The sequence below is a fragment of the Gymnoscopelus braueri genome (genome assembly GCF_963280865.1).
Source record: "Gymnoscopelus braueri genome assembly, chromosome: 11".
NCBI classification, from domain to species: domain Eukaryota; kingdom Metazoa; phylum Chordata; class Actinopteri; order Myctophiformes; family Myctophidae; genus Gymnoscopelus; species Gymnoscopelus braueri.
In genome coordinates this window covers 38,169,608-38,197,412 of record NC_137613.1, presented here as the reverse complement: position 1 = coordinate 38,197,412, position 27,805 = coordinate 38,169,608, and the positions used below count along the sequence as shown (strand labels likewise).

The following is a 27,805-nucleotide window of genomic DNA, read 5'->3' as shown; positions in this document are numbered from 1 at the left end:
GACTGGGTGTGAACCAAGACTACTGACTTTTTTAAAAGCAACAGGTAGGAGCCCATATTGTTCACTGTCGCCTTGCTGGATAGACTTGAATCGTTTCAGGATGGATGTGTTTAATTTGAAGTCATTTGTGTTGTTCTTATCCACATTTGGTAAGTTATTTTTTTTAACACATAACCCACATACTACATAGTGCAAGGGACTTCCTCCTTTTTTCAGTTTTTCTGACTCAATTATATAATGGCAAATGTGTAGGCTATTATTCACTCCATCTAGTTTGCATGACGTTTCCATTAATAGCCTACTTTCCATTAATAGCCTTCAACATTGCATGCATATCCTAGTTTTAAATGTAATTTTATATAATTTGAAATATTTGTCAAATAGGTCCTATTATTTTATTACTAGGGCCTACCTTAACGACAACCGCATAATTGACCTGCACTTGGACTAATTCATTTGTGAAATCCAAACCGTAGCCAACAATAACTGAACAGGTGGTGTTGCTTTTAGGCAGTGGTATATAGTAACTAAGTACATAGGCTACTCAAGTACTGTGCTTGTACTGTATCTGTACTGGAATATTTCCAATTTTCAATACTTGTACTTCTACTCCACTACATCTCAGAGGAAAATATACTTTTACTCCACTACAATTATTTGAAAACTTAAGTTACAAGTTACTTTTGTAGAGTTTGACTATTATTACAAAACATACATTACCCACTTCAGCCCCATATACATTTCGGCCATTTGAAAATAGCCGATCTACAAGCTCACTGAGCTTGTAGATCTGCTATTTTCAAAATATGTTTTTATATATTTATATATAGACTTTTACTTGTAACGAGTTTCTACATTGCAGTTTTGATGCTTTTACTTAAGTAAAACAATTGAGCACTTTTTCCACCTCTGCTTTTAGGATGCTGTGTTGGGCAGGACCTTCTCCAACACGGGCCACTTGACGCAGCTTTGGGGAAGAATTTCACCTTCAAGCCCGATGTGGAACCCGGGGAAAGCTTCTTGACCATCGCCTGGTCGTTTAACCCAGGGGACGATCTCACTCCAATCGTCACCGTGGTGAACCCCAATGTGGAGAATATCGCCGATGAATACAAGGGACGGGTGTCCATCAATAAGACCAACGGCATCCTGACCCTCGGCCCACTGAAGAGCGCAGACAGTGGAGATTATGCAGTGACTATGATCAGCGCGAAAGGAGTCCAGCAGACAGGCGAAACCAAACTCCGAGTTCTGGGTGAGTGTACCTCAACCCCCCTTTTATTTCAAGTTCAATATTGTAGCTACATTTTAATTTACATTGTAATTTACATGTGTTAATAATAGAAATAAAAATACACCTTAAATTGCTAATTGTAGGAAGGTAAAGTTTGCCCTACCTGCCAAGAAAAAGGCTACCTTTACAATAATACTGCATAGAATACTCCTCAAAATGGACATAACCTACATTAAACAACATAAAGGCATTCAGGTGTTTTTCACTGTGCTCTTCAGGGTGTGGCCCTATAGCTACCCCTGGAATGATGACGTCACAGGCCTCATTATAGTTGCAGCTTTTGTGTGTGCACATTGAATCGAGATAATTTATTAGAATGTACGAGAGCCAAACATGCTGGCCAGTAGCGTCCCCAGGAATTACATTTAGGGCAGGCGAGATTTTTTTTGTTTTCAAGATGTTTTGGCCATTATCTCTGGAAGGTCCAATCTGCTCAGTTCAAAGCTTGTTGGGTGCGTGACTTTGAGGACATTAAGCATGCAATGACCCATTCTCGGGTTATTTGGGTTTTCTAGGGGAGGCGAGATCTTAGTTGGGCAGGCGACCGCCTGCCCTGCCTCTACAGTGGGTACGCCACTGGTGCTGGCAGAGATTTCAGATTACTGAGCTGTCTGTCTGTATCCAGTGCCAAGACATGATGCAACCACTTTTTGAATATCCATCCAAGGCTTAATTGACCTGGAAAATGTGTGTGTGCATGCCTGTGTGAGCACATGGATCGATGGTGATCTACATTGGGCAACATGTTATAGGCCCTATATTTCAATTTTGAGTGCTGAATGTTCTTATTTTCCTGTGGTCCTGTCAGAACCTTTATGGCCAGGGTCGTATAATGGGCCCCTGGGCCTGAGAACCCCTCCCCTCCCCCTCAAATGCATGCCACTGCCACTGTCAGAACCAGCCTACGTATTCAGGGTGTATACATAATTGCCATTTACTGTATAGGAAGTAATATTCTGAAATGATATAACTAATGGTTGAGTAGATACTGTAGCACATCCATTCATGTCATCCACCCATGACATGAATTGTTGGTCGGAATGTGAACGAACCCCAACAAATCATATCAGGGGAGCGTTGCAACGTGAATGAACCCAGGTCAGGAACAATGACCCTGGCTGCATATCGATGGTCCAGGTGTGTCTCCTGTTTAGTAGGCTACTGACTGAGCTACTACTATTGTTCAACCACAACTAATGAGTCGAGAGTGAGACATCAGTAGAATGTGAGTTTGGGAACCAAAGTCACCAATTATTTTTAAAAAAATGGTCATGTGGAATGGGAAATAGATTTGTCTCGTCAGCATCAACTGTGCAGCAATGGTGAATAAAGAGACCTTCGGACAAATCATTTGACAAGACTTCACCAGCCGAGAAAAATAAAGAAGGAACTGACATGTGTACTATACATGAAACATGATGAAGTCTTGTGATCAGTATGTTAAGTTTATGTCACATCAGTAACAACTGCACAGTGATGGTGAAGAAAGGGAACTTGGCGAGACGCTTTCAGACAAACCTCAGATCATTTGACTAGAATTGAGTTTTCCAGCCGACAGGGAACTGAGAAAAAGAAAGCAGGAACTGAAAGTGCTGTCATCAGTTAAAAGTCCCAGTTATAATTCTTGCATTATTTTTTGTCCATAACGCCTATTTCATCATTTATAGTGCCTTTATTATTCATAAAAAAACTAATAAAAAAACTATCGACTTATTCTGTGTTTGCATAATTTGAATTGACAGCCTATAATAAAATTTAAAAGTTGTGGTGATTTTCACTGTCTGGTGAATGTAGATCCTCACCAGTCTTGAAAAACAGCTAAGTAGATCTCATACGCCAAAAGCTTGCCCATCCCTGTTTTAGAGTATACAGAAGGTCCAGTGACTGTGGGCAGCCAGAAAGGATAGTAAAACTAATTATTTAGCCTTTTGTGAGCAGAGGTGATTCTTGAGACTGTTGGGACCCTTCTGATCATCCTGAATGAGCCTTCAGGGGCCTCTTATTGCACCCCCCCCCCCCCCCCCAGGTAGTTGCCTGTTTTGCTTATTCATAAAATGTGCCACTGCATGTGGTGTCTTTTTGGTTCAGCTTCTGAAGTTCTCAGTTTTGAGACCTTTGGGCCCGTTCAGGGGTCCAGCGCTGTTTGTCGGCCCGCTTTTGGATTCTGACCTACTGTTTGAGAACTATTGTGTGGTGGGAGACATAACCCTAAAGCCTGAATATAAAGGAAATTAAGACTCAAACAGTAGGGCAGTTGGAACCAGAAATTAAATAATACATTCACTCACAGCTGTAGTGGCCACTGTTACTCTGTCATTCAGAGGACTGATCACATATGCACATATTCAAGACTTAGAAAGCAGCTTATGATCTTAGTGCATACAGTATATTAAACACTCTCTCTCTCCTGTTCTGTCCAATGTGTTTCCTTCAGTTATTATCATCACTATACCAAGAGGTTATTGATACCATGTCCTCATTTCTTCTAGATTAGATGTACTGTAGTGTAGGTTGACCGTGAGCTGTAGCCATTTCATGCCAAGGCCGCTGGAAATTCCCGACCGCTATTCAATCTGGAAAAAACGCTGGTCACGTACATCGTGGTCAGACACACAGCCCTAACCGCATCAGTTGTATCTCTGACTGTGTTTTGTTAACCATTATGTATACAAGGAAGATTAACACGTATGCTCTATTTCGCGTAAAGTCGTGGGTGTGAGATGTCTACCTTTTTGTTACTACTCTTTACCTTCTTTTTTCTTTTGTCTGTTTTCTTTCTTCCTTTCTTGTGTTTTTCTTAACCCCTCTGTCGGTCTTTATTACACTAACCACTTAAACCCTATACTTAGTTGATTGATTGAATACTTTATTAACAGTTTGCAAAGACAAGTACAGGGAAGTACAGTTCAATACAAGGTCTGTTAAGAGAATTTTAAACCCAAGAAAGCACCATGACTTGTTTCCATTGGGGTCCTTTGTTGACCAGAGTCCCAAGGGTTCTATACTAGGCCTCCTCCTGTTTTCACTCTACACTAAATACAGTATCAACACAGAAAATGGCCGATCCACAAGCTTACAAAACATTGCAACGAGCTTGTAGATCTGCTATGTTCTCTGAATGTTAGCCCCAGAATATGGATGCTAGGGTTCAGGTCAAGTGGTTAAGGTTTTTATTTCCCTCCCTCGCTTTCCACCATGCACGCTCCATTCTTTTTACTGTTGTAAATAACACCATTCAAGCCACCTGCTGTTATGTCACCCACCTTTCATAACAGGTCCTCATCGTAGACACTCCTTCACTCTTTTATCGTTCTCTCTCTCTCTCTCTCTCTCTCTCTCTCTCTCTCTCTCTCTCTCTCTCTCTCTCTCTCTCTCTCTGTCTGTGTTGACATGTCTGCTGCATAGCAAATAACCTCACCCTTCCTCACTTCACTCACCTCAGGGTTTATAAGAGAACTTACAATAATTCACCATGTGATACTGTATGCGTCCTACTGTACCACTTGGCTTTGCCCCACCCTCATACCTACTCTCTCAAAATGTTATTGTTCATACTTTCATTGGTACCGACACAAACGTACTCAGCCACAGTGTGTAATATTGTCCACAACATATTTTCTTTCTTGCCCTTAAAACTTCTGTCAACAACAACATTGATATTGCAGTGAACCAGAGAGTATTATCCAGATACTCTTAAGGGGAGATATGATATTTGTGTGTATGTTCATTATTATAAATTGACCAGTAACTTTGGTCCCTTAGTTAAGTTGCTCGAAATGTTCTTGCCCTTTGAAAAGCCTGCATAAGCCCTGCCTCTAGTCAGAACAGGTTACCACACCTTTACTTTCCTACATGATTCGCACATGCCTACTAATGCCTCATCTAGCTTTAGCACCACACCACACTACACCGCATCAAAATGTCTAAAGTTTCCATTACACAAAAGTGCCCCCTCTCAAATCCACAGGTATGAGTAGCAGACTCTGGTCATTGACACTCCTTTGTAATGTAAACATAGGTGGAGGTCATTGCTTCTTGTCTAACTATGTAATGTAGATGAGTGGCAAACTGTCGTGTATACAAATGCAAATCACCTGTGCACGAGCAGGTGTACTCCAGCTACCCTTATAACTATGATTATAATACAATATCAATTATAATGTATTAAAACCATGCTAATTATAATACACTATAATGGATTATAACTGATTATAATACAATATAAATTATTATATATTTAACTATGATTATAATACACTATAAAGTATTATAATGTATTACAACTATGATAATTATAATACACTATAATAGATTATAACAGTGATTTATAATTGTACAATATAATCTATTATCATGTATTACAGCTATATCCTGGTCTAAATAAAAAGTCAGTGAGTGATCAGTCATTATGAAGTGTTTGGCCTAGCTCAGACCTACTCTGGAGGAGTGGTGCCAAAATAGGCACCCATTTCAGACCCCTTTGACACCACTAAGCCCAGGTCCTTGTGATGGAAACGGCGGCACAAGTAGGCGTTGTGATGTGGTGCCATGCCATTGGAAATCCGGCTTCATGAACAATTGTTACATTCCGGGATGGAGATTTTTTTTAGAACGAATCTGGTGGGCTCCAAGTTCCTAATTGTCTTAATTCACCCATATTAAAATATGGGTTTGTGCAGGCAATGATGTATACTTGAACAGAATACAGGCGCTGGAACATGCATGAATTGGAATGTGTTATTTTGAAATACACAAACCTGTTTTGATTAAAGGCTGAAGAACACTGAATCACATTATGCGATCATAATGGCATGATCTCACAAAGCACAGGTCAACGCTATAGCATTGTGCTAAACAAAGGTGTGGTTTGTGAGGTGCTAGGGAAAACTCTTTGAATTAGGGTTGGGCAATTTATAGATAGATTTTTATCAGCGTATCGTGTTTTTTTTTTTTTCATTATATCGTGATACACAATTTTATTTAAATTATTGCTAAAAATAACCTGAAACAATTGATTATGTCAGTTGAAAATTACAGTTTACGTTTCCGTGAGGTCCAATATTTTGACCATCAATGAGCTTATTTAATAATGTGACATTATGTTATCGATATAGAAAATAATTCTTGATTATCACGATTTATCATTTTTCTCCATATCACCCAGCCCTATATTGAAGGCGATTTTAATTATGCTTGACCTTTTACTTTGGAAAAGCTGTGCCAACCCTGAAAATGCCACACCTGACTATGATTTCATCAGAAAAGCTGCAGGGCACTGTAGTCACAATATATGCCATGCTCTAGCTTGTGAACCATGCAGGGAATGATACTCTGCCAGTATGACTAACCTGGTCTATTTACTGAACTACACAGACAAGGGAGCCTCTAACCCAGGCAGAATAAGTGCCCTGTTCTAACCACAGAGCTACAGTAGAAAGGGACCCCGAACCCTGTGCACAGGGTTTTCTTAATGTTTTTTTTTGTAAAGCACATTGAATTGCCTTGCTGTTGAACTGTGCTATGCAAAAACTTGCCTTGTCTCATACATGACTATTTGACCATGTAAATGACAACTTCCTTTGCCTCACTCTGAAGAAGGCTTGACGCCAAAACGCGTCTGTGTAGTGTGTATGCCTTAGGTGTCATTAAAACGTACCAGAAGGACATTGGAGTGCCAGCAATTCTTTGTTTTTTAACTTCCTTTGCCTCCCTTCTCTCTCCTTCATTCTCTCTTTCTCTACTCTTTCCTCAATGAATCACAGTGCCGGTATCTGATGTTGTCATTAAGTCCAGCCTGGCGGAGGCAGTGGAGCTTAAGAGTACTGTGGTTCTGACCTGTTCTGCCAAGGGTTCCTTCCTCGAGTTCACCTGGATCAATGGAACCACACCCATAGTGGCGGATGCCAAGAAACTGACTATAAGCACGGTGGGTTTGAGGCTTTCACAAAACGATTGTGACTGAGATAGAAATTTAATGAGCTGGATTGTGCTGAGATGAGTTGTACGTAATAATTGTTTCCGTATCTGTGTTTGGATTCTTATGGGTAAATTACCGTAATGATAGTAAATGTTTTCATTCACTCGCATGCATTCGTTAAGTCAGTTACTCATTGATTAATTCAATCATTCATTTGTCCGTTGAACTGTATTGCAGCCGGTAGAAGGCGCTACCTCTAGTACACTTACAGTGAAGGATGTTCTGAGGACGGACCTGGTGGGTCCTATCTACTGCTCTGCTGGCAGCAAGCTGGAGACGGAGAAGAGTGCGCCCTTCAACCTTTCTGTCAGCTGTGAGTACACGCTACTGTCTGGTTTCCTGTTTAAGGTTTTGTGGTTGATGCAGCCAGGGGCATCCAATCTAGTTACAGAATGTTCCATGGGTATGTTACAATGCTTCTTTTCTTTACAACCAAAGTTTACGTTTATTTGCATGACATAGCAGGAAAATAGTATTTGATTGAATTTGATTTAGTCAGTTTTCACCTGACAGTCAAGTTTTGTCTTGTCAAATTAAATTGAGAGGGAAAACAAAACATAGAATTTAGTTTGAGAAGGTTTTGTTGTGTGAAATGTAGTAAAAAAGACCGCACACACAGTCAGTTTCAGAGCAGGTGTGTAAGCGACAAACAGTACAAGATCAAAAGGACAAGATACCCGCACACTGCCACTTGCACGTTCAAGAGAATACTTATTGATGCAACAACAACAGCGTTTTCGGTCGTGTAGACCGAAACGTTGTTGTTGTTGCATCAATAATTATTGAGCGCTGTGTGTTTTATTAATCAGTAAACACACAGCGCCCTGTGTTCACACACCTCTAATCGATAGGAAGTGGCGCTTCCTTAGGCCCGTTGCTACAATATGCAACACACTATACCTCTGTCAACCATTGACTCAGTATCAGTGAACATTGGGAGGAAGAATTTGATCAGTGGAAGTGAAACAGATGCTAGGATGAGATGGATTGCAATGATTGCATTAGAAGTTATTTGTGTGATGCACTTATCAATAATATTCACATTCTCAGTGGTGGAGACATTTACTTTTTTACGTGGGATATTCTAGATGTTTATCTGATGCTTCGTTAATGTTGGTTATGTGTAATTTGTGTAATGGAGGAATTGAAGATCATCCTACTTCTTAATTTTGGAGATATATAATGTATAATCAATTAATTAATCAATCAATCAATTAATTGATTGACCTGTTAAATGTGTATAAAGCGTATACAATAAAGATTGTAAATGTGTTGCTCAGTGGCTCATTCCAGTCGGGACTAGTTGGACGGCAGCTGGCAGGAAATAAAGATGCGATTAGATCTTCCCTTTGCGTACACCTGCATGACAGGAAAAGCTGCTCGTGGCTTAATGGGACAAACACGAGCTGTTCTTTTCACCTGAGAAATGTACACTCATTAAGATGAATTGGAGTGAGGAATACATGTCTGGATTCAGGGCAGCTAGAGGGGAACCGTGCCTGGCTGATGAAGTAATGACAACCCTGAATTAAACTTTTCACTGTCTCTCACATACAGTATCATTCTAGAGATGCAGTGTTTTACACAACAACTGCTGTCGTCATTGTTGCCTAGATTCTAGAGGAACAAGGGACTTAAGTCCCTGCTGCTCAGTGTTGAACAGTAAAAGCCTGTGTCTTTGCTGGGTAGTTCCCAATGTGAACATACAAAATTATATCAGTAGCTGTGTGAACATTGAGCAGGGTTTTTCTCTAAAACAGCTTGAATGCTTTGTGAGTGTTCCCTCTGCAGCCAAATGGATGATTAATACTTTAATGTATGTCTAAGTGTAAAACATATGTTTTTTTGGGGGGGGCTTTTTCTGCCTTTATTGATAGGAACAGTAGACTGACAGGAAACAGGGAGAGAGATGGGGGGGTGACACACTGCAAAGGTCATCGGGATCGGGAGTTGAACTCGCGACACGCCGTCAGGCTGGATTACCAGTCTAGGTGCCCAGACGGTTACGCCAACGGTCCGGGCCTAAAACATATGTTTTAACCCTATGTTACCCATATGTTAACCATCCATATTGTTCCCTCCTTATAGACGGTCCAGAAATGATTGACTTAGCCCTCAAGCCAGCACTTCCAGCCAGCATGGTCCTCAAAATGGATAGCAACCTCACGCTGTCCTGCACTGCAAAGTCCAGCCCCCCTGCTACTCTCGCGTGGTACCACAACGGAGTGGTGCTGCCAAAGGAAACGGCCGCAAATCTGGTTCTGGTGAAGCTGATGGAAGCACAGAGTGGAAACTATTCCTGCATGGCCAAAAACGCCAAGACAGAACTATCCCTGCCCTCCAAAGTGATCAAATTCACTGTGAAGCGTGAGTGCTCTATTTCACTCATTACTAACCACTTAAACTTTGTTGTACATCTAATAGACAAAATAGCTGATCTATAGACTAATCCACAGAGCACTCCCCTGGCACAATCATAACTGCGCTGTCAGAATGCACACTGCAGCAGAAGTCTGACACCGCAGCGCTCTGTGGATTCGTCTATAAGCTCCCAATGCGATGCGCTGTGGGCTTATATCGCTATTTCCGCCGATTATTTGCGTATTTTAGCCAAATGTTTGTGTGCTTTCACTGAGTCTTTGTCGATTTTCGGCCTTATGACATGCCCAGAATCAGGATGCTACGGTACATGTCGTAAACATTACTTATTTATTTATTTATATTCAGCTTTACTATTGTCTGTCTGGCAAATCTACTGCTCATACCCCTTTAACCAATAAACCCCTTATACTTTGTTGACCGGGTCCCCCTGGGGTCTATCCTTCGGCCACTCCTTTTTTCCCTCTTCCCCACATCTCTTCGCAACAAATAGCTGATCTACAAGGTCTCAACACGTCATGTTGTGATGCGTTGAGTTTGTAGATCTGCTATTATCGCTGAATGTTAGCCTGTTCTGGCATGCCCAGAATAGGGAAGCTAGGGTTCAAGTGGTAAAAAAAACATCATCTGTGACATAGCCAGAAAGCTAGCACTTCCTACATTATGGGACTGTGTTCATAGAAGTTATTCATTTCACTAGCCTAAGCTTTTACAATGACTCAATGGAAAAAAGACAAAAAACGGATCAGAACCAGTTTTTTCGGCTCTGTGGCCCCCGGACATGAAACTGTTTTGTGAACACAAACACGCACGCATGTGTGCACGCGCACACACACACGCACACATGTACATACATACAGTATATATACAGTGTATATATATGTGTGTATATTTGCACACACACACACACACACATGCGCCCACACGCGCACACACGCACACACACTGGTAATCACTCACTTGCTACAAGAGTGACTCCCTTATACAGTAGGTTTCTAGATGTTTAATTGTTGCACAAAACACACACACACACACACACACGCGCGCACACACACACACCTGAGAGCTGCTCTTCGGCAACCGAGCAGGTTTGTATCCTGTGAAGTGTGTAATTAGTACAGGGGGAATTTTGTCCTTTTTTGTCTTGAAGGGGAGTGTCGTAGACTGTGAGCGGGGGTTGTTTTGCACTTGACGGCAGACAACCATTTTGTGTGTGTGTGTGTGTGAGAGGGATTCCAAAAACCTGCTCTACTAGAAGATGGTCTTTCCGAATGCCCTAAAGGATTTGGCAGGGTTCTTTTCTGTTGAGAGAAAAGAGGAAAACAAAACAAAAAAGATGGGAGAAGAGAGGCGGAGGCATGGGAAAGAGATATTTCCATTTCATGCGTAATATTTTTGGCGGTTAGCCCACACTTTTATCTAGAATCTGATTGCAACGTACTACAGTGAGGACAAATGTGATGACTCAAGTTCCACTATTGCCAACATTACAATTGATTCTTGTGTTCATTCTAGAACAGTAATTTAGACTGAGAAAGACGTGCTATGAAGTGAGAAATGTTTATAGGGGACGAGATGTGGGTCAGGTCAGAAAGGGAGGGAAGAGATGATAAACAAGAGTGACATTTATATTTTGTAAGTAACATTTTACTTGTAAGTAACATTGTGTTCTGTATCCAGGTTCGGTGACACAGCACTTATGTTTGTGAAACATAAATGTCTGGTAAACAGACATTTATATTTTGCAAGTTTATAACACTCAGGACTCTTGGAGTTCTGACATGATTTTGCTCTGTCAACCATCCTGGATACAGGACAAAATGTTGCTTTAACACTCAGGATTTTGCTGTGTACAACAGTACAGCAAGCGTACTGTACAGTATGTACATTCCTAGATCACTAACCAAACAAGCAGCCAATAGCGATGAGAACAAGGTTCAGAGCAAGTCACGACACAGACTTTAAGAAGTCCTTTAATGATATACGGATTTGGCAAGCAGATTTCGCTAACCTACTGTAAGATCCTCAAGCAGGTTGTTCCCAATGAAATATTCTAGAGGGCAGGTGAATTCACTTACTTGCTGGAACAACAAACAGTGAGAGTCTGCCTGGCTGGCTGAGCATCATGCCCATTATTCCACCATAACACAGGAGCACATTCCACTCCACTGCCTTCAGTACCTTGCACACTCAGCACCTGTCCCAGTGGAAACACACTGACTTCCACAAGAAAAACTCTAGCCTCTGGGCCCAGTGACATCAACAGGTTGTTTTTTGTGGTCTATCTTTCTTGTTTGTTTTTTTGTAAGGGTACTTTTTCACCATAACCTTCCCAAAGTACGTTTTTGTTTCTTTGTGTTTTGTATATAATTATTTACTTGTAAATAATTAAACTAAAGCAAACTCACAATTAACAGAACATAAAATTACTAACTTTTCCGAATCACAAAAAAAGTTATTATTTAAAGTTACAGATATCCCCTTGTTTTTTTCCATGCTGTCTGAAATGCTGCAACACTGTTGTTCTACACAGGAACTGCATTGGATATTTTGCAGTAGTAATACTGGAAAGGTGCCTCAAGACAGATATTTACCTAGTTTGAGGACCCTTTCTAACACTCCCCACCTTTGACCCTCCATCTCTTGTGATCTCTCTCTCTATCATAATATTTACAGAGGCAATGTCAGGTACAACCATCACCGGCCCCACGGAGAAGCTCCTCGCTGGCAAACAGACGGCCAGTCTCAGTTGCCAGGCGACGGCGGGCAAGGAGAAGACAGCAGCTTGGTTTGTGGATGGCAAGCCACTGTCTCCCAGCGACCGCGTGTCGGTGAACAAGAGCATGGTGACGATCAAACCGGTGCAGAAGGCAGATAACGGAGTCTATCGGTGTGATCTCACCAACGATGTCAACACTGACTCTGCCACCTACAAGATGGTGGTCAACTGTGAGTAGGAATGATGATCACTTGTACACATGATCTCTCTTTCACACACACACACACACACACACACACACACACACACACGTGCACATACACGCATCCATGACGCCAATGATCCTGCATGCACCAGCATTATAGAGCTTAATTTTGTATTTTATTTGAATGGCCCGTGGTCGTTGAAACATTAAGTTACTGTACCTCGGCGCACAGCAGCTAAGCACAGCATATTGACTACAGTGGATGTTCTGGCAGACTAGCATAACGGGCTCGGGTAGAACATCTAAGGACCAGAACCTCCCTTGGAAGAACAGCCTAGTCTTTCCTTTCTTGAAGAGTAGACCCAACAGATGTTCCTCAGTATGTTGAGGTGTTTTCTGCAGGGAGAAACGTAAAGGTGGATGGTACTAAAGCACCAAGAAAGTAGTTGATAGTAAATAAACGGTAATGGTACATGAAAGAAACGTTGTATGTCATCTCTCTCTTCCTCTTTGTCTTCAGACGGTCCAGAGCCAGCAAAAGTTACGGGCGAGGAAGCCGTGGAGATCAATGACGCTGTGACACTGGTCTGCGTGGCCGAGTCCCTGCCCGCTGCCACCTACACCTGGAAGTTCAACGGGACAAAAATCGACATCACCACAGCCGAGTACCGTATCGAAAAGGCCATCTACAAGAACACAGGGATGTACACCTGTGAGGCACACAATGCCATCACCGGACAGAGTGCCGCAGCCAGCCATAAGCTGTCTGTCAAAGGTCAGAATGACGATTGATACTAATACAAAATATACAGCAGTGTTATTAGGAAGAATTGTCTCTCAACTTTACATTTGCATCTGTCCCTGTGCTGCTTATGAAGCATGTTGAGCTGCATTCCACATTCCATAAATTCTCTCTACATTAAGAAGACGTTCCCCTTCTTGTTTGATACCACTCTGTCATTCCTATTAGTATTTACATTAAGGGAATATAGCAAATTTCTGAAATCTAGCTAGTGGCAGAACCAGTATATAACCAATATTACAAGTAACCAGTAGTAAGAAATACAAGGTTCAAAACCATAGTGCTCTGTCAGTAGATGTAATACAATTGTAATTGCAGTGTTTGTCATTTCATCTGCACTCTAACTCAACTGGTTTGTGACCCATCCCTTGTCACACGTTATTGCAGGTGTGATTTATACATATACAGTATATTATTGCAACATATATGTTGCAATAATGATTTTTTGCAAAAAAGCTCACTGATAATGATTTATTTCAGTAAAATGCAGGTTTTCCAAAAGTATTCAGCTATTTCTTTGTTGTGAAAGGGGTGAGGATTTGACTTAATGTTTCTAGTATTGAAATAGATGGTAGGAAAGCTGAGAGGGAGACTGTTGATAAGGCTGTAAAAACGCTGGTGAGAAGTGATCCTAGAGACCAACAGGGATATGCGGAATATCAGAGATGAGCATCTTAATCTCCACGGTGCTATTGACAAGCTCTACTTAGTACATTCTTAATACCTTATACTGTACCTTTTAGAATGATTGTTTGTCAATGCTATATTGCATTATATGTATAACACTGCATTCTTGTTCTACCTCCAAAAGCAACACCAACTTCCTGTAAACTCATGCAATCCACACTTAAACTTCACTAATTAACACACCCTCAACACGGAATAAAACCAACCTCTGTAACATGAGCCATCCCTCCATAGCTGATGACTGGACACCTAACTAAACCACAGAACCACAGTTTAACTTTTTGAACCGTAACTTGAACTTTTAAACCGTAACCACGTCGTCTTTTCAACAGAGGAAGGAGCGCTGGATGAGGGTCTTTCGGATGGCGCCATCGCTGGGATCGTCATCGCGGTCTTGATTGCCCTGGCTGCTGCCATCGCCGGGGTTGTGTACTTCAAACGGAAACAAACGTAAGTTCTCTTAAAGCACCATTTTTAGGTTCCTGCAAACATGCTGTAAAGAGTATGACTCCTTCAGTGGTGACATCACAGGGCGGTTGCCAGTTATCTTGAAGGACACTGTGTTTATTCATCTCCTTTATCTATCACATGCATTACCCTATCTCCTCACTGTTGTTCTACTGTAGCCTTCCAGGCTATATTGTTAGTGGCGCCAGTGACTCCGTTTTAGACTTTGTTGTGCAAAACGTACATGTAGAGTATGAGTGTTTCTGTATGATGATGTGCCTGTCATCTTGTCTGTGTTGGCCTGTCATTGTATCTGTGTAGGAGTATTTATGCGTCTTGCCATTATGACAGTTTCTTCCTGGACATCTGAGAAATTCTGCTCATTCCTGTCATTTGTTGGCGTCTAGCGACATGTCATACAAACATGAAACATGCTCTCACAATGCTGCCACAAGCCTACTGATCCTGTCCGTCCAGACGCCATACTCTAGAAACTATAACTCACGGCCATCTTTGTTAAACGTTTGTAACTAGGCGAAAATGCCTAGTTTGGTCATTTGTCACTCTGTGTTAATGCTGGTTCTATTTTGCCAGGTAGTTAACCAGCAAGTTCTAGTTTCCCATATTGTATCTAAATTAGTTCATTATTTGACCACTAGAACTCAAGGCTGTGTTTCCAAGTTGTTCTGCCCTACAAAGAACTCCTTTGTGTTTTTAAAGGTCAAAGGCCACAGCAAGAATGTATTTAACCCATAAAAACAAATTACAACCACAAATGCTATGTCACAGTTTATCCACTTCTGCCCCTCTTGGTGGGAGCAGAGATTAATCCCTTTTTTTCCCTCCATTTTTTGTAATATACTCAGTTGCTGCTTTTTTATTGCTAGTGTATTGATTGGTTTGACTGAAAAACCTACATATCAGTGCACTCCATGGTACACAATGCCGTAAAGTTGTGAGCAGAAATAGTGTAGGTGAAATGGAATGGAAGATTCTCTCCTAGTTTCGTTTTTATTTTCTGATTATGCAATCCTGACACATCCTGTAATCTTAGACTATACCTGGACTTCCTGAATTCCGCACATAGAGTACACTCCCTCGCAAGCCGTCATCCTGAAAGAAAGAGCAAACAGTGCACTCCCCGGCTGACACACCTTGTTGGGGCCAAATGATAAACTGTCTACAGTGGTGGGTTCTCAAACGTTTTCAAGTTAAACCATTTAGACCTGAGGCCAATTCTAAAAACGCCTTCTAAATCCTGACCTACGTTTTCTGAAAAACTTCAAATATCTATTCAAAAATTACCAAAAAAATTATGTTGCTATATACTGCACATAGCAACAACAGCCCCAAAAGGGGTTCTCGTCTTGAAAGGTATAGTTAAAAATAGGGGTTCCAGCCCTAAATGGGTTAAGGACCCCCAAATGGATGTGTATCTGTCCGCAGAGCCCCATTTGAAAAGATTTTGTGCCAGGAAGAGACCGCCACATAATCCCTCCATCTCACCCTCGCTCGCTCCCTCCCATTCTCCTCCTCCCCCTCCCTGCTCCCTCTCTTCTCTCTCTTTGGCAATCATCCATCCGTTACCCTAATAGAGTGCTGACAGGTGCAGTCATGTGACCCGACAGAGGTTGCCAGGGGTCAAGCGATGCTAGTAGCTAGTTAGCGAGCGGGGCAACGGAAATGATCAGTCTCTCTCTCTCGCTCCGCCTCATCGCTTGACCGCCTCATCCGTCCATTCCTCATTTGTCTTCACCAGCGACACCATCGCTGCAAGACCGATGGCAGCGTGGTTGACGGGGAAAAAAAGTATTTGTTGTGTGATAGGAAGTCCCACTGTCTGGGATCTAAAAGACCGGCATGGGGCTTAGATCTGATATACCTGCTCTCTCTTTCATCTGACATCTGAGGGCGGTTTCCATGTAGTTGTAGTTGTTTTCTGTAGTTCGGTAACACACTAGTAATGTTGCTGTTGCAGAAGTCTCCTTTTATGCATCTATCCTGCGTTAACACTGTAGCCAATTTGGAGGCCCACCTTCATGTACCTGTGCTCCATAAATCTCATATTACTAACGTATAGCCAATATTTGGGGTATTTGCATTCATGTAAGATAACATTGTATTGGCGATCTGCCAAACTCCCTGAATTTGTTCTCCCTCTACTCTGTGTTAGTGCTGCCGGCTCCTTAAATGTCACACATTAGTACAAAACGGCTATACTGAGAAAAGGCTTGTTTTCAAGGTTCCCGTCTTAATTCCAAAAGAGACAAGAAGCCCCTATTAACTTTTGAGTTGTTCATCTGGTGCACTCATGTAACTTACAATGAGTGGACAGGGAGGGGCTCCGTGTCTTGTTGAAACACACTTTGATGGGACACGAGGGACAACCTGTGACCTTTCTGTTACCTGCCCAGAAGATTAGACTGTTTTCATTGTTCACTGGGTTGAGATGAACTGAAACCACCCACATTCAGTAGGTGGCTTTTTTTTTTGTCCCGGTGTTCGTTGATTCTGTCGGCTTATAAAATACAATGCACAATGCCTCTTCTTTTTTTTTCTTCTTCTGCTGCTTTTATTTTTTTCTCCACAGTTTTACAGGGGGAGAGAGGGTGGAGACACTCATGCAAATGTAATACTCAACTGTCTTCAGTGCAGACAGAGATGTCTGTGTATGATAGCCTCAGAGAAATGGATAGATTCTGGTGGTTAAGATCATGAAGGGGGAGAGGAGAGAGAGCAGTGAGGAATTTCTTTGCACAAATGTGTTTTGATAGACCAGTTGCAGTCAACTAATTGATATCTTTACATTTCAATAGAGTCAGAAAACTGTGTTGCCCGCTTCGTTTTCCTTCTTATCTACATTCAAATTTGTTCTACATTTAAACTCATTTGAACCTGGGTGAGCACTGAACAACTGTCTGAAGTTGCCAGCATTGTACGTGGGTAGACACACACACACACACGCGCGCACACACACACACACACAGACACCTGTTTGCATGGGGGAGGCGTAGAGCCGGATGCATTCAGTAATCCAAGCATATGTGATGTTTGTTGATAAGAGAGACAGAGCCCTATCCTCTGTAGATGGGGGGAATGACTTGGTTAGCTCAGCAGCTAGACACAGGTGTAGACCAAAGACCTTAAACTGTATTCCTTCTATTTAAGTGTGTTTCGTTTTTTCTTGGTGAGGTCAAAAAGATTCATATTGTCCAAGTGCCGTTCTTGGACAATATATTTTATCTCACTGCCCTACATACATTATAATCACTATTGAGTGTTTAGATATAAAAAGATATAGAGGAATAATATGCCATTAATCTAGATTTCACCCAACAAATATATCCATAAGCTTAAGTAAACATTATGGGTTGGAATGAAAACCTGGCTAGTACTCAAGAATGAAGAATGTTTATTTGTGACTACAGATACAAGACTGCTCTATACCCTCTTCCCCTGTTAAATGTAAACTCATCCCTAAATGACTACCTTTTGTGAAGACCTGCTGCCCTTGGCTACACTCATGTCTGACCCTCCCCTGCTCCATTGTTCCTCGGTCTCAACTCACACACACGCGCGCATCCATGCTTGTACACCGTGGCCTTGTCACCTAGGATTAAGCCTTGTGTGGTTTCGGGTGTTTCGAAAACATCGTCGGACCACATTCCAACGCTCTCGACTCTCAGCACTCACATGTCAATCACCTCAGGACGATTCCATCAGAGCAACTGGAAGAGGGGGATGGGGTTAGCCTGGCTCCAAACCATAGACCCCGCCCACTCTCTGAGTGGATTGCCTCTTGGTCTGGTGTTGAAATGTGATCCTAGGATATCTTCGATGCAAAAAGTACCGTCCAATGAGAGTCGGAGGTGGGGGTGGGTCTAACGACAAGCCAATCAGTGAATATCTGCTAAAACAAGCTCTGCGATGACGTCAGATGTAGGCGGATCCGTGGATATCTTGTGATTGTTTTAGGGAAATTCGAATCCCCTCCCCCTTGTAATCGCTGACACTGCAGCCAATTTCAGACTGAAGCTCCACGCAGCTTCAGGCTGATAATCAGGCTAGGATGGGGTGGATACATGGATGTAGGCCAGAGCATAGTCCTGTGGGTCTCAAAGTGGACCTGCTATTTTTGAATAATTTAGAAAAATAAAAAATAAACACATCTTCTCTCATGGCACAAAACTTTTTCAGATGGCGGTCCGTGGCCAAATACATAACCATTTGGGGGTCGTTGACATGGTTTTCAACCCTGTCTCTCGTTTGTCTATTCTACCAGTTTGCATTCACCTGACATCTAAATTAGTCTTGATTATAAGGCGAGAACCAAAACTGGGTCAAGAGTTGGGAGCCATTATCCTTGTTGTTTTGGAAGGACAGTCCTTTAGTTACAAGATCATACATAAGATAAAGATAAAGAAAACTTTATTGTCCATTAAATTGACATAAAATGGAAATGTGTCTTTGGCACAGCAGTGCACAGCAGTCAGTTACAACAATAAAACATTACAAAAGATCAAACATTTGATCCCTGCAGCAGCCGGTTCGTACAAGAGGCGTGGTAGAAGCCAATGTTCAGTGTGATAGTTTATTACCAAGCAGTAGGCCTAACCCCCTCCCCCCCTACATATCTTCCTATATACCCATATAACTCCACCTAGCAGTACTTGTTAAATCACCTCGGGAATAGAACAACTGTCCTAGAGGTGTGGCTGCCCCTGTGTGTGTGTGTGTGTGTGTGTGTGTGTGTGTGTGTGTGTGTGTGTGTGTGTGTGTGTGTGTGTGTGTGTGTGTGTGTGTGTGTGTGTGTGTGTGTGTGTGTGTGTGTGTGTGTGTGTGTGTGTGTGTGTGTGTGTGTGTGTGTGTGTGTGTGTGTGTGTGCGCGTTTGTTAGTGGTAATGGAACCATCTGCGCAGTGCGCACCTCAACCAGCTGAATGTAGCTAAACTAATTGAGCCCCTCTTCTTATTTCAGCTGAAGTAGAGAGACTATTATTAACTTTATACTTAGTTACTTAGTCATGTACATTATTGTCATTGACTGGACCAAACCCTCGAAGACTTCACTGTCGAAACGTTGATTTCTTTTTAAAATAAACTTTAGCATCGTGCCTCATCCTTTGTCAATACTATTACCTGCCGTGGTCAGCACCTCATCAACACAGGTGTGCGCTTCCTCCTCTATGTTTGCATTGACTGGACCACGACAGTGGGGCCAGCTCTATGAACGTGAATGTCTTGTCTAACTGATACTCTCATCTAGAGGCACCTACAGTACAATGATGAAGGGATTCCGGTTTCATTGTCATTGTCATTATTGAGGGAAGCCGTTTGATCATTAGGCTGACTTGTCTTGGCTGTCTCTGTGTCTTGTTATACCTGACCTATGAGTATATCGGTGCTGTCGGCAGAAACCTTTTATCTCCTTGATTCCATGGGTTTTCTGAAATAAATGCCCTAGTTTACACTCCGTCGTTTGACACTATGACAGACAGTGTCACGCAAAAGTAGCGAAACCTTTCGTTGAAAATGGGGACGCCAGGTTGAAAGTGGGGTTTTATAAATATTTAACCAATGAATATATTAACAAGAGCTTGTGATTTACATAACTACATTGGACACATTGGAACACTGGTTATTTTTTATTTTATTTCATTCATTTTGCATACATATAAGCTTTCCGCCTGACAGTGACGATATTGGTCTGATAAACAAAGTGGTGACCTTAGTTGGTGAACAGATAAACGTGGTGAGACAAAGTAGAGCGAATGCTTGGAATGTCACTGTCATGTCTGCACATGTCTGTTTTGCTACAACTTACTGTCCCCATGGCTTTAAGTGTGTGTTACTGTCGCTCTGTTTATTTGTCTGTCCTTTTCTCTCTTTCTCCGTCTTCAGCTCTGTTCAGCATTTCCTCTGTCTCTGTTTTCAGTCTCACTGTTTCATTATGTTGGTCTCCTGTCCTAATAATCTGTTGCTTCTTTTTCAATCTGTTGCTTCTGTCTCTTCGTTTGTCACCTTTCCTCTCATATTCCAACTTTCTTTCTTAGAATTAAAAACCTGTGGTAAATAATTCCTCTCCTCTGCTCCTGCTATTTATCAGAAAGTTCTGAGACAGCAACCCACAGAGGCAGTCATTGTACAGTTGGAACTGCAATATTTACACTGAACATACGGACTGCTGCTCATATCTGACCAAAAAACCCACTATCTGCATAAAGTGAACTTTTCAACAATGAACCAAATAATGTTGGAGATATTCTTTCCAACTGCACAGTTTTTAAATTTTGCAATGGCATTTCAACAGGTTGCAAAGTTTAAGTCATGAAACTCAAGTTCTCCTCTCCCTAGCGTACTTTATTGGACTTTGGCAACCCCTCTCTTTCTCCTTTCATAGTAAATCAGTCAAACTTGTTCATGTTTCACTACTAAAACATAAAGATCCTGAAAATGTTTACTTAATAGCATAGGACATGCATCTGAATAAGATTTGTTTTAAATTAGGCAAATAAAACGGCTTGAAACACAGTTAGGCATCAATAATATTGTTCCCAGGTAAAAGCAAGTTAACAGTCGACAAACTACTTTTGAGATTCTAAAGCTTCTACGAGGGGAATCGTTTTGGAAGAGCATGTTTTTGGTTTCCGCCCAAGTTATATCCACTGATCCCAGTCTAGTTTTTAGTCCCACACTCCAACTGGACTTCTGACCATTCCCTTCCTTACCCGCAATGGTTTCATTTCTGACAGCCTGCAGTTAATTTCTGACTGCTGCTCCCGCAACACATAGTAAGCCTTGCAGAGCCATGAGGCCCATAGGGCAGTAGCCTATCTCCTGTTTCTGTAGCGTGAGCCAGCTTGATGTACAAGCTCACCCCCTGGACATGACGCTAGTATGTCGCAGGGACTTACCCCCAATCCAACCCTTGATGCTGAGTGCCAAGCAGGGAGGAATTGGGTCCCATCTTTGGTATGACCCGGCCGAGGATCGAACCCCAACCTCCCAATCTCAGGGTGTCCGCCCTGAGATGTCCGGGTGTCCGCCCTAACTACAAGGCCACTGAGCTGGTTCCCGCTGCACATAATCCCGCAATATTGGAGTCTAGTACTGCATAATCCTGTAATATTTCCAATGGGACCCAAAAACATTACAAACAGAAACACAGAATGAGAGAGAGAGGGAGAGGAAGAGAGAGAAAAATACGGCCATTACAGCACCATGGACAGCGACACAGTGGAATGAGCCTGAAGAACCATTATTAAAGATCATTTATGATATAAAACTAGATTAAGATTAAAGCAATTACAAGTTGTTGAGTCAAAGTGTTTCTGTGTGTCTGGCAGGCTGGTGTCAGACTAATATGACATGTCTTATCATAAATGTACTAACATACTGTACAGTTGTAGTATACGCAATAACTAATTTGTCCAAAATCACTTGGGACAGTAATGTGTAAATAATATAACTCACTAAAATGTACTTGTGCATCTTTAATGGGTGTAACGGTGACACAGTTTGTAGAAACGGTATCACAATGATGAATCTGGCAGGACGCTGAAGCAAGGTCATTCCTGGTTAACTAACACTATCTGTTTTTGTTTTGTTTCCAGGCCTGAGTCGCCCTACTAAAGAAGTCACTGTACATGCTGGTAAGCCTCTTTTTGATAACTATCTGTTTTTGTTTTGTTTCCAGGGTTATATAGGGTTGAGTCGCCCTACTAAAGAAGTCACTGTACATGCTGGTAAGCAATGATTGCACTTGACATAATACAAAAACCAACCACATACATTTTTTACTCATTCGTTCTTAGGTTTTATGTTTAGATTATTGACTTATTCTGTGCTTGTATTATTCTAATTAGCAGCCTATAATAAGACGTAAAAGCAATGTTTTTTTTACTGTCTGATACTGGTGATCACGGCAAAGGAAAAACGGCTAAATGATCATGTGCCCGAAAGGTTTGCCCCAAACACTACATGGATTGATTCAACTTATTAATACACCATCAACTATATACCAAGTAGCTAAGTTGTGAAACCATCCAATGGGGTTTTTGTAATTGTCTGCCATGAAAACTTGTGTGTTCTTGACCCTCTGTAGCATCTGGCTGCACATCAATACCTTTGCATTGTGTTTGTTTGTTGAGTCTCGTACAGCGTGAAAATGCCCTTTTCATTGCCAATGTGTCTGTCAATGGATGCTCAATCCTTGTAAAAACATTGAGATAAAAACAAGTTGTGCAAAAAGGCAATTCACTTTCACCCTCTGACACACCTACTGTACTTTCTATGGAGACGACACAGTAAAATCCAGGAATGTGTGGTGGACTAATGAGGTACTTAGCAACACCTGCTAGGGCTGTCACGATTACAAAACTTTAGTTCACAACAAAGTGAAACGTTGTAATCTTGTAGATCTGCTTTTTCTGCAATTTTTTGAACATTTTTCAACATGGCAACAATTATGACGATTAGCAAAATAATTGCGATTAGACGATTATGTAATAATTATGACAGGCTTAACACCTGCATCGGATAACATGTGACCAAACACACTCAGGACCAGACACTGAGCTGCTGGTGCTGACAGGTGATGCCTAGCAGTGAAATGCGGAGACATTCGAATGAATGGCGGAAAACCCCTAATCCAAACATATGCTGTGAATAATTAGTAATGACATCATTGTCCCTGGAGGTGTTATCTTGTTCCCAGTGCTGTGCCTTTGATATCTGTGTTTTCGATGTCAGCTGGGCGACAGGCCGGGTCTTATCCCACTGTTCAGGACAATCTCTCGCAAGGCTGTCTCCACTCCGTTCCTCGTGGCCTTGCTGGTGTTTGTGTGTGTATAATGTGTGTAATTGAGTGAGTGAGCTCATGTCACCAGTTTTTGTGTATGTGCTACAGTAGGTCACATACCACACATGACCCCTATCACATATCACTGTAAGATAAGACTGTCTGTATGTCAGGCTGTCTGTCATTATACTTGTCAGCCCGTCTGTCTGTGCTGAGCGTAGCTCATTTGAATATCAGTCTAAGACAAAGGTCATCAGCCGCTGCCGCCCTCCATTCTTAAAAAACATTATCCAATGATGCTTACAGCACATGGAGTTGTATGCATTATTTTGGCTTTATAATAATGTCTATTTTGCAGATTCAAAGAGGTTTTATTTGTCTCTCACTCATACAAGTATGTACAGTGGAATGTCAAATTGGTGTGACATGCTCTGCAACCTGCTTCCACTGACTGTGTGTTAGTATACACATATATATAAGTTAAGAAAGTATTTGTTTGTTCTTACTGTACTATTTGTTTTTAGCAGCATATAAAGAGAATGTACAGAATATGATGGTAGAATAATTTGCAACCTTGATATATAGGATAGACAGTATAACATATCTACATACTGTAGTACAAAGTGCAGTATGTGCAGGTTTGACAGAAAGACAGAGAGAGATGTGACATAAAATATTCAATGTCATAAACATCGGAGTGATTTTGTAAGAGCAGGTGACAAAACTGTTTAGAATGCACACCTCCTGAACAACACATAGTCCTAAAACATCACCCACACAGTCAATCATCATCAGTGTCATTTTAACTCTCTTTAAGGGTGCAAACATGTAACCATTTGTACCATTTAACACTGAAGATGTTACTGTCTCCCTCTTAGCTTTCCTACAGTACTGTCGACCAAAACAAAGGAGGAAATGCAAAAGAGAGTGTTTCCTACTGTACTTAATACAAAAAGAAAAATAAAGAATTTAAGGCAACTTAATGTCACCAGGACATATTTACATTTAGAAACAGGTTGGAGTCTGATTCACCTCAGGTATATGACTCATCACCCCTGTATGTACAGGGATGATGAGTCTTATACCTGTAGTTTCTGTATGACAAGGCCTTTATATTCAATATACCTGTTTTCCTGGCATTTTAGTTTTAGTCATGAATCTGAGTTTACTCAGGGTAAGTCACTCACTGGATAAGAACTGTACATATCTCAGGTAACAGTGACACTCTTATCTATTATTATGACTTACCGTGACTGAAGGTATTCAGTGTTTTGCTCAAAGACACTGATAGGACACGTGTGCTGCTGGGTTTGAACGTGAGAACTCTGTGTTATGGGACCGGGACCCATTCAACCCTATTCCCTATATAGTTTCTGTTATAGTGTTGTAGTTTCTGTTTCCTTTTGACATGTAGTAATTAGTTATGTTGAAACTAGGTATTGCATCCCCAGATGCAATACACCTTTATTTATTAGGAGTAAATCAAGTGAATCTAAGGCTTAAATAAGTTTCTGTTTCACTTGATTCACTGTTAATTCCAACAGTTGATCAGACAGCATATGTAGTTAAAAATGACTTCAGAGGGTCTTTTATCACAAGATTAAACTTTATTGCTCCTGGGTGGAAATGTAGTTGTTCGGCAGATAGTAAAAGGAAACTTAAATATATATCAAAACATAATCAGCATCCAGCTTAGCAAAGGTTGGCAAAGAACTGCAGGTGAGCAAAGTGTGAATCCCAAATATGTACATAAATAAAGTTGTATCATTTAATGTTTAACAGTCTCTTTCTCTCTCTCCTCTTCCTTTAGGAGGTATCAATCCAAAGTTCCACCCATTTTGATTACCATGATATATCTCTTGTTGGGAGCACCAATCAGAATCAGAGCCTGCCATGAATTGCCACAAAGCCCACTGCCAAAAGGGACGTGGGGGTCCGAAGAGCCCACCCCCTCCTCCCTGTCCTCATTGGTGGCTGCACCCTGGGGAGGATCTGTCCGGTCTACAATGAGAACCACTGGCTTTGTTTTTGAGGGACTCACAATGATGGATTTAATGGGACTTATCAGGGCTCAGATTTTGAAATGAACTTGAGACTCCAGTACTGTTATTTTTTGTTGTTGTGTGTCTGGCCCCAACCCCTACCAACCACCTCCAACCAACCACCTCTTACCCAACAACACGCTGCCTGGAGAAAATAACCATCTACTGTTGCCCATTTACCTCCCTCTATTATTCTATACTCTCCCTTCCTTCTCACCTTTTTCTTTCCTCTCCTCCCCTCTCCTTCCACCCCTGACCGCCTTATCTTCCTTCGTCCCAAGTGTCACCCATTCACCCTTTTGTCATCCACTACCCTCCTGAGGAAATGGCAGAAGCAGCCCTGGACTTTTGTGTGTGGGAGACGTTCCCTGACGGGCTGTTGGACACCCCCCCCCCCCCTCCTGGAAACCTGAGGAGGAATTTTGTAGTCCAGCGATATGCAAGGACCCCACCCCCAGAGAATGTAGTAGTAGAAAGTCACAAGTCTGTGATCACTGGCAGAGAGACCACACACACACACACACACACACACACACACACACACACACACACACACACACACACACACACACACACACACAGGTTGACGCACCTAAACGTGTCTACATACCAGGCCTGGGTCAGATAGTATTGGCAAATTCTTATGGTTTGTTGTTTGTTATATTCTACTTATGGAGCCAGAAGAGTGGGGTTTGGTCATTATGAGTGTGTGCGTACTGAAGAGACTCAAGAATCTGGGGAACATACTTGAAAGTCTATTTTCTATATTATATGAATGCGATTGATACTATTAACATTGCCCTGTTGTGATAGGCCCTACCCAACTGGTTATAAAAGAGAATTTAACAAGCCTCCAAGGATTCTTAGTGGAATTCCTTGTTTGAACAACAGAAACATAGACCCACTACTATTACCACTAGAGAACAATCATGGCGAAACCATTTTCTCTATTACATTCTTTACTTCCCCAGCGCGGTCTTTCCATCATGTGTCACACTAGAGAATGGCATTAAAGCAGAGAGAAATCCTACAACTAAAACTACACTAACAAGTGCCAACATGCAGGGAATAACTTGAAAAGGGAGGGAGGATGAGAGAATAACAGAAGGCGGGAACGTTTTATTTTCGTTGGCAGCAACATTCTTTTGGTTTTGGAGGGAAAGTGTGTGAGCTACAGGCTGGTGTCTGTGTAACTGTTTTAGCGTATTGCCCCACCTTCACCCGATTGGATAATCTGTCTTTGAAAGTAGTTTATAGCTCATAACACAAAACCCGGGCTCGGGTGTTTTTGAATTGGATTCAGTCATCCAAAGCCGGTTTAAAACAGAAACTGCTGTATGTTTTAACATTTTTTATTTTACATGCATCCTTTTTATTTGAAGTTTTACGATTGTGGAAATTACAGCTTAATGTTTATTTGTTTGATTCAAAAGTATTTTGCGGAGACCTCAGATGATTTTAGCATTGTATTGTGCATTGAACTTTCTGGTAAGCTTTTTTGTGTGTGGTGTGATGTTACTGTACATTTTGCCATGCACTGATCTTCATGGAGTTGAGTATTTATTTAGTTAACACTGGACCTAAGCATCATCACTTTACAAATCCCACTCATCCCTACACAAACATAAACAACGCCAAAGCCCACTGTCTGTTTTTTGTTAATATTCATAGTGTGTTGCATTTTCACCCCAATCCTGGTGGAGATGCTCAAATAGCATCAAAGAAAAGTCACCAATACGTATTTTTTTCTGTTTCAACATTGATGACACGGTGTGATAGATTATGCTGCAAGTAGGCAAACATTTTTGTTTGTTTGTTGTCTTCATATTACATAAGGTTAAATGTTGAAGAATCCACTCAATATAACCGCAGTTTAAGGATCCATCCATACTTCTTTCTTAAACTATTAACTGCTGAGAGAGGTGTGAGATAACACAGATCTTTGACAGGCTTTCTCTGATCGAGCCTCTTGATTTGCGGTGTAACATTCAAATAAGTATATCTTCAACTATTACGGATTTCAATGTATGACACATCATCTGAAAGCTTACAATCTGCACTTATAAATACTGTAACACATATGTAAAAACTGAAAAATTACTTGCAGCACATCCTGTCAGACCCTATCTATGTGATGTGTGGTGTACCTCAAATCTGGTCCTTTGGGGTACAGGTACTACTGTAGTTATTCTACAAGGTAGAAGATGATTACATTCAGCTAATGTCCCAGGTCTAAATTAGCCGCTGAATTCATGGCTAGAATCACTAGTGTGGCACACTAATCCCGTTATGAATGATGGATGCTTTTTAATAGTGTAGCCCTGCTGATAACTTTGCCTTGTAAATAATAGATGCTAGATGTTTTTCTGTCTACTTTACAAAAATGTTAGTTACTTTTGTATTATTGTATTTGGGGTTTCTTGCTTATTGTGATTAAAATATTTTCAAAGACCA

At 41.4% G+C, this 27,805-nt stretch overlaps 1 protein-coding gene across 2 annotated transcripts; it reads left to right on the top strand.

Annotated features, from left to right (window-relative positions):
• The first annotated feature begins 43 nt into the window (after positions 1–43).
• On the top strand, positions 44–27,805 carry LOC308096103 (cell adhesion molecule CEACAM20). 2 transcript variants are annotated; one of them, XM_080443396.1, is made up of 10 exons: positions 44–149; positions 920–1,255; positions 7,057–7,220; positions 7,449–7,584; positions 9,360–9,638; positions 12,327–12,599; positions 13,095–13,349; positions 14,396–14,513; positions 22,206–22,254; positions 25,120–27,805. In XM_080443396.1, the coding sequence occupies exons 1-9, from the start codon at positions 101–103 to the stop codon at positions 22,213–22,215; spliced, it is 1,620 nt and encodes a 539-aa protein (XP_080299522.1). In that variant the 5' UTR covers positions 44–100; the 3' UTR covers positions 22,216–22,254; positions 25,120–27,805. The 2 variants fall into 2 exon arrangements, with proteins under 2 accessions (XP_080299522.1, XP_080299521.1); XM_080443395.1 differs by lacking the exon at positions 22,206–22,254 and adding an exon at positions 22,123–22,161.

Coding starts and splice junctions, on each gene's coding strand:
- LOC308096103 (XM_080443395.1), top strand. CDS start 101: ATGGATGTGTTTAATTTGAAGTCATTTGTGTTGTTCTTATCCACATTT. Junction 1,256..7,056: donor AACCAAACTCCGAGTTCTGG/GTGAGTGTACCT, acceptor AATGAATCACAG/TGCCGGTATCTGATGTTGTC. Junction 12,600..13,094: donor CTACAAGATGGTGGTCAACT/GTGAGTAGGAAT, acceptor CTTTGTCTTCAG/ACGGTCCAGAGCCAGCAAAA.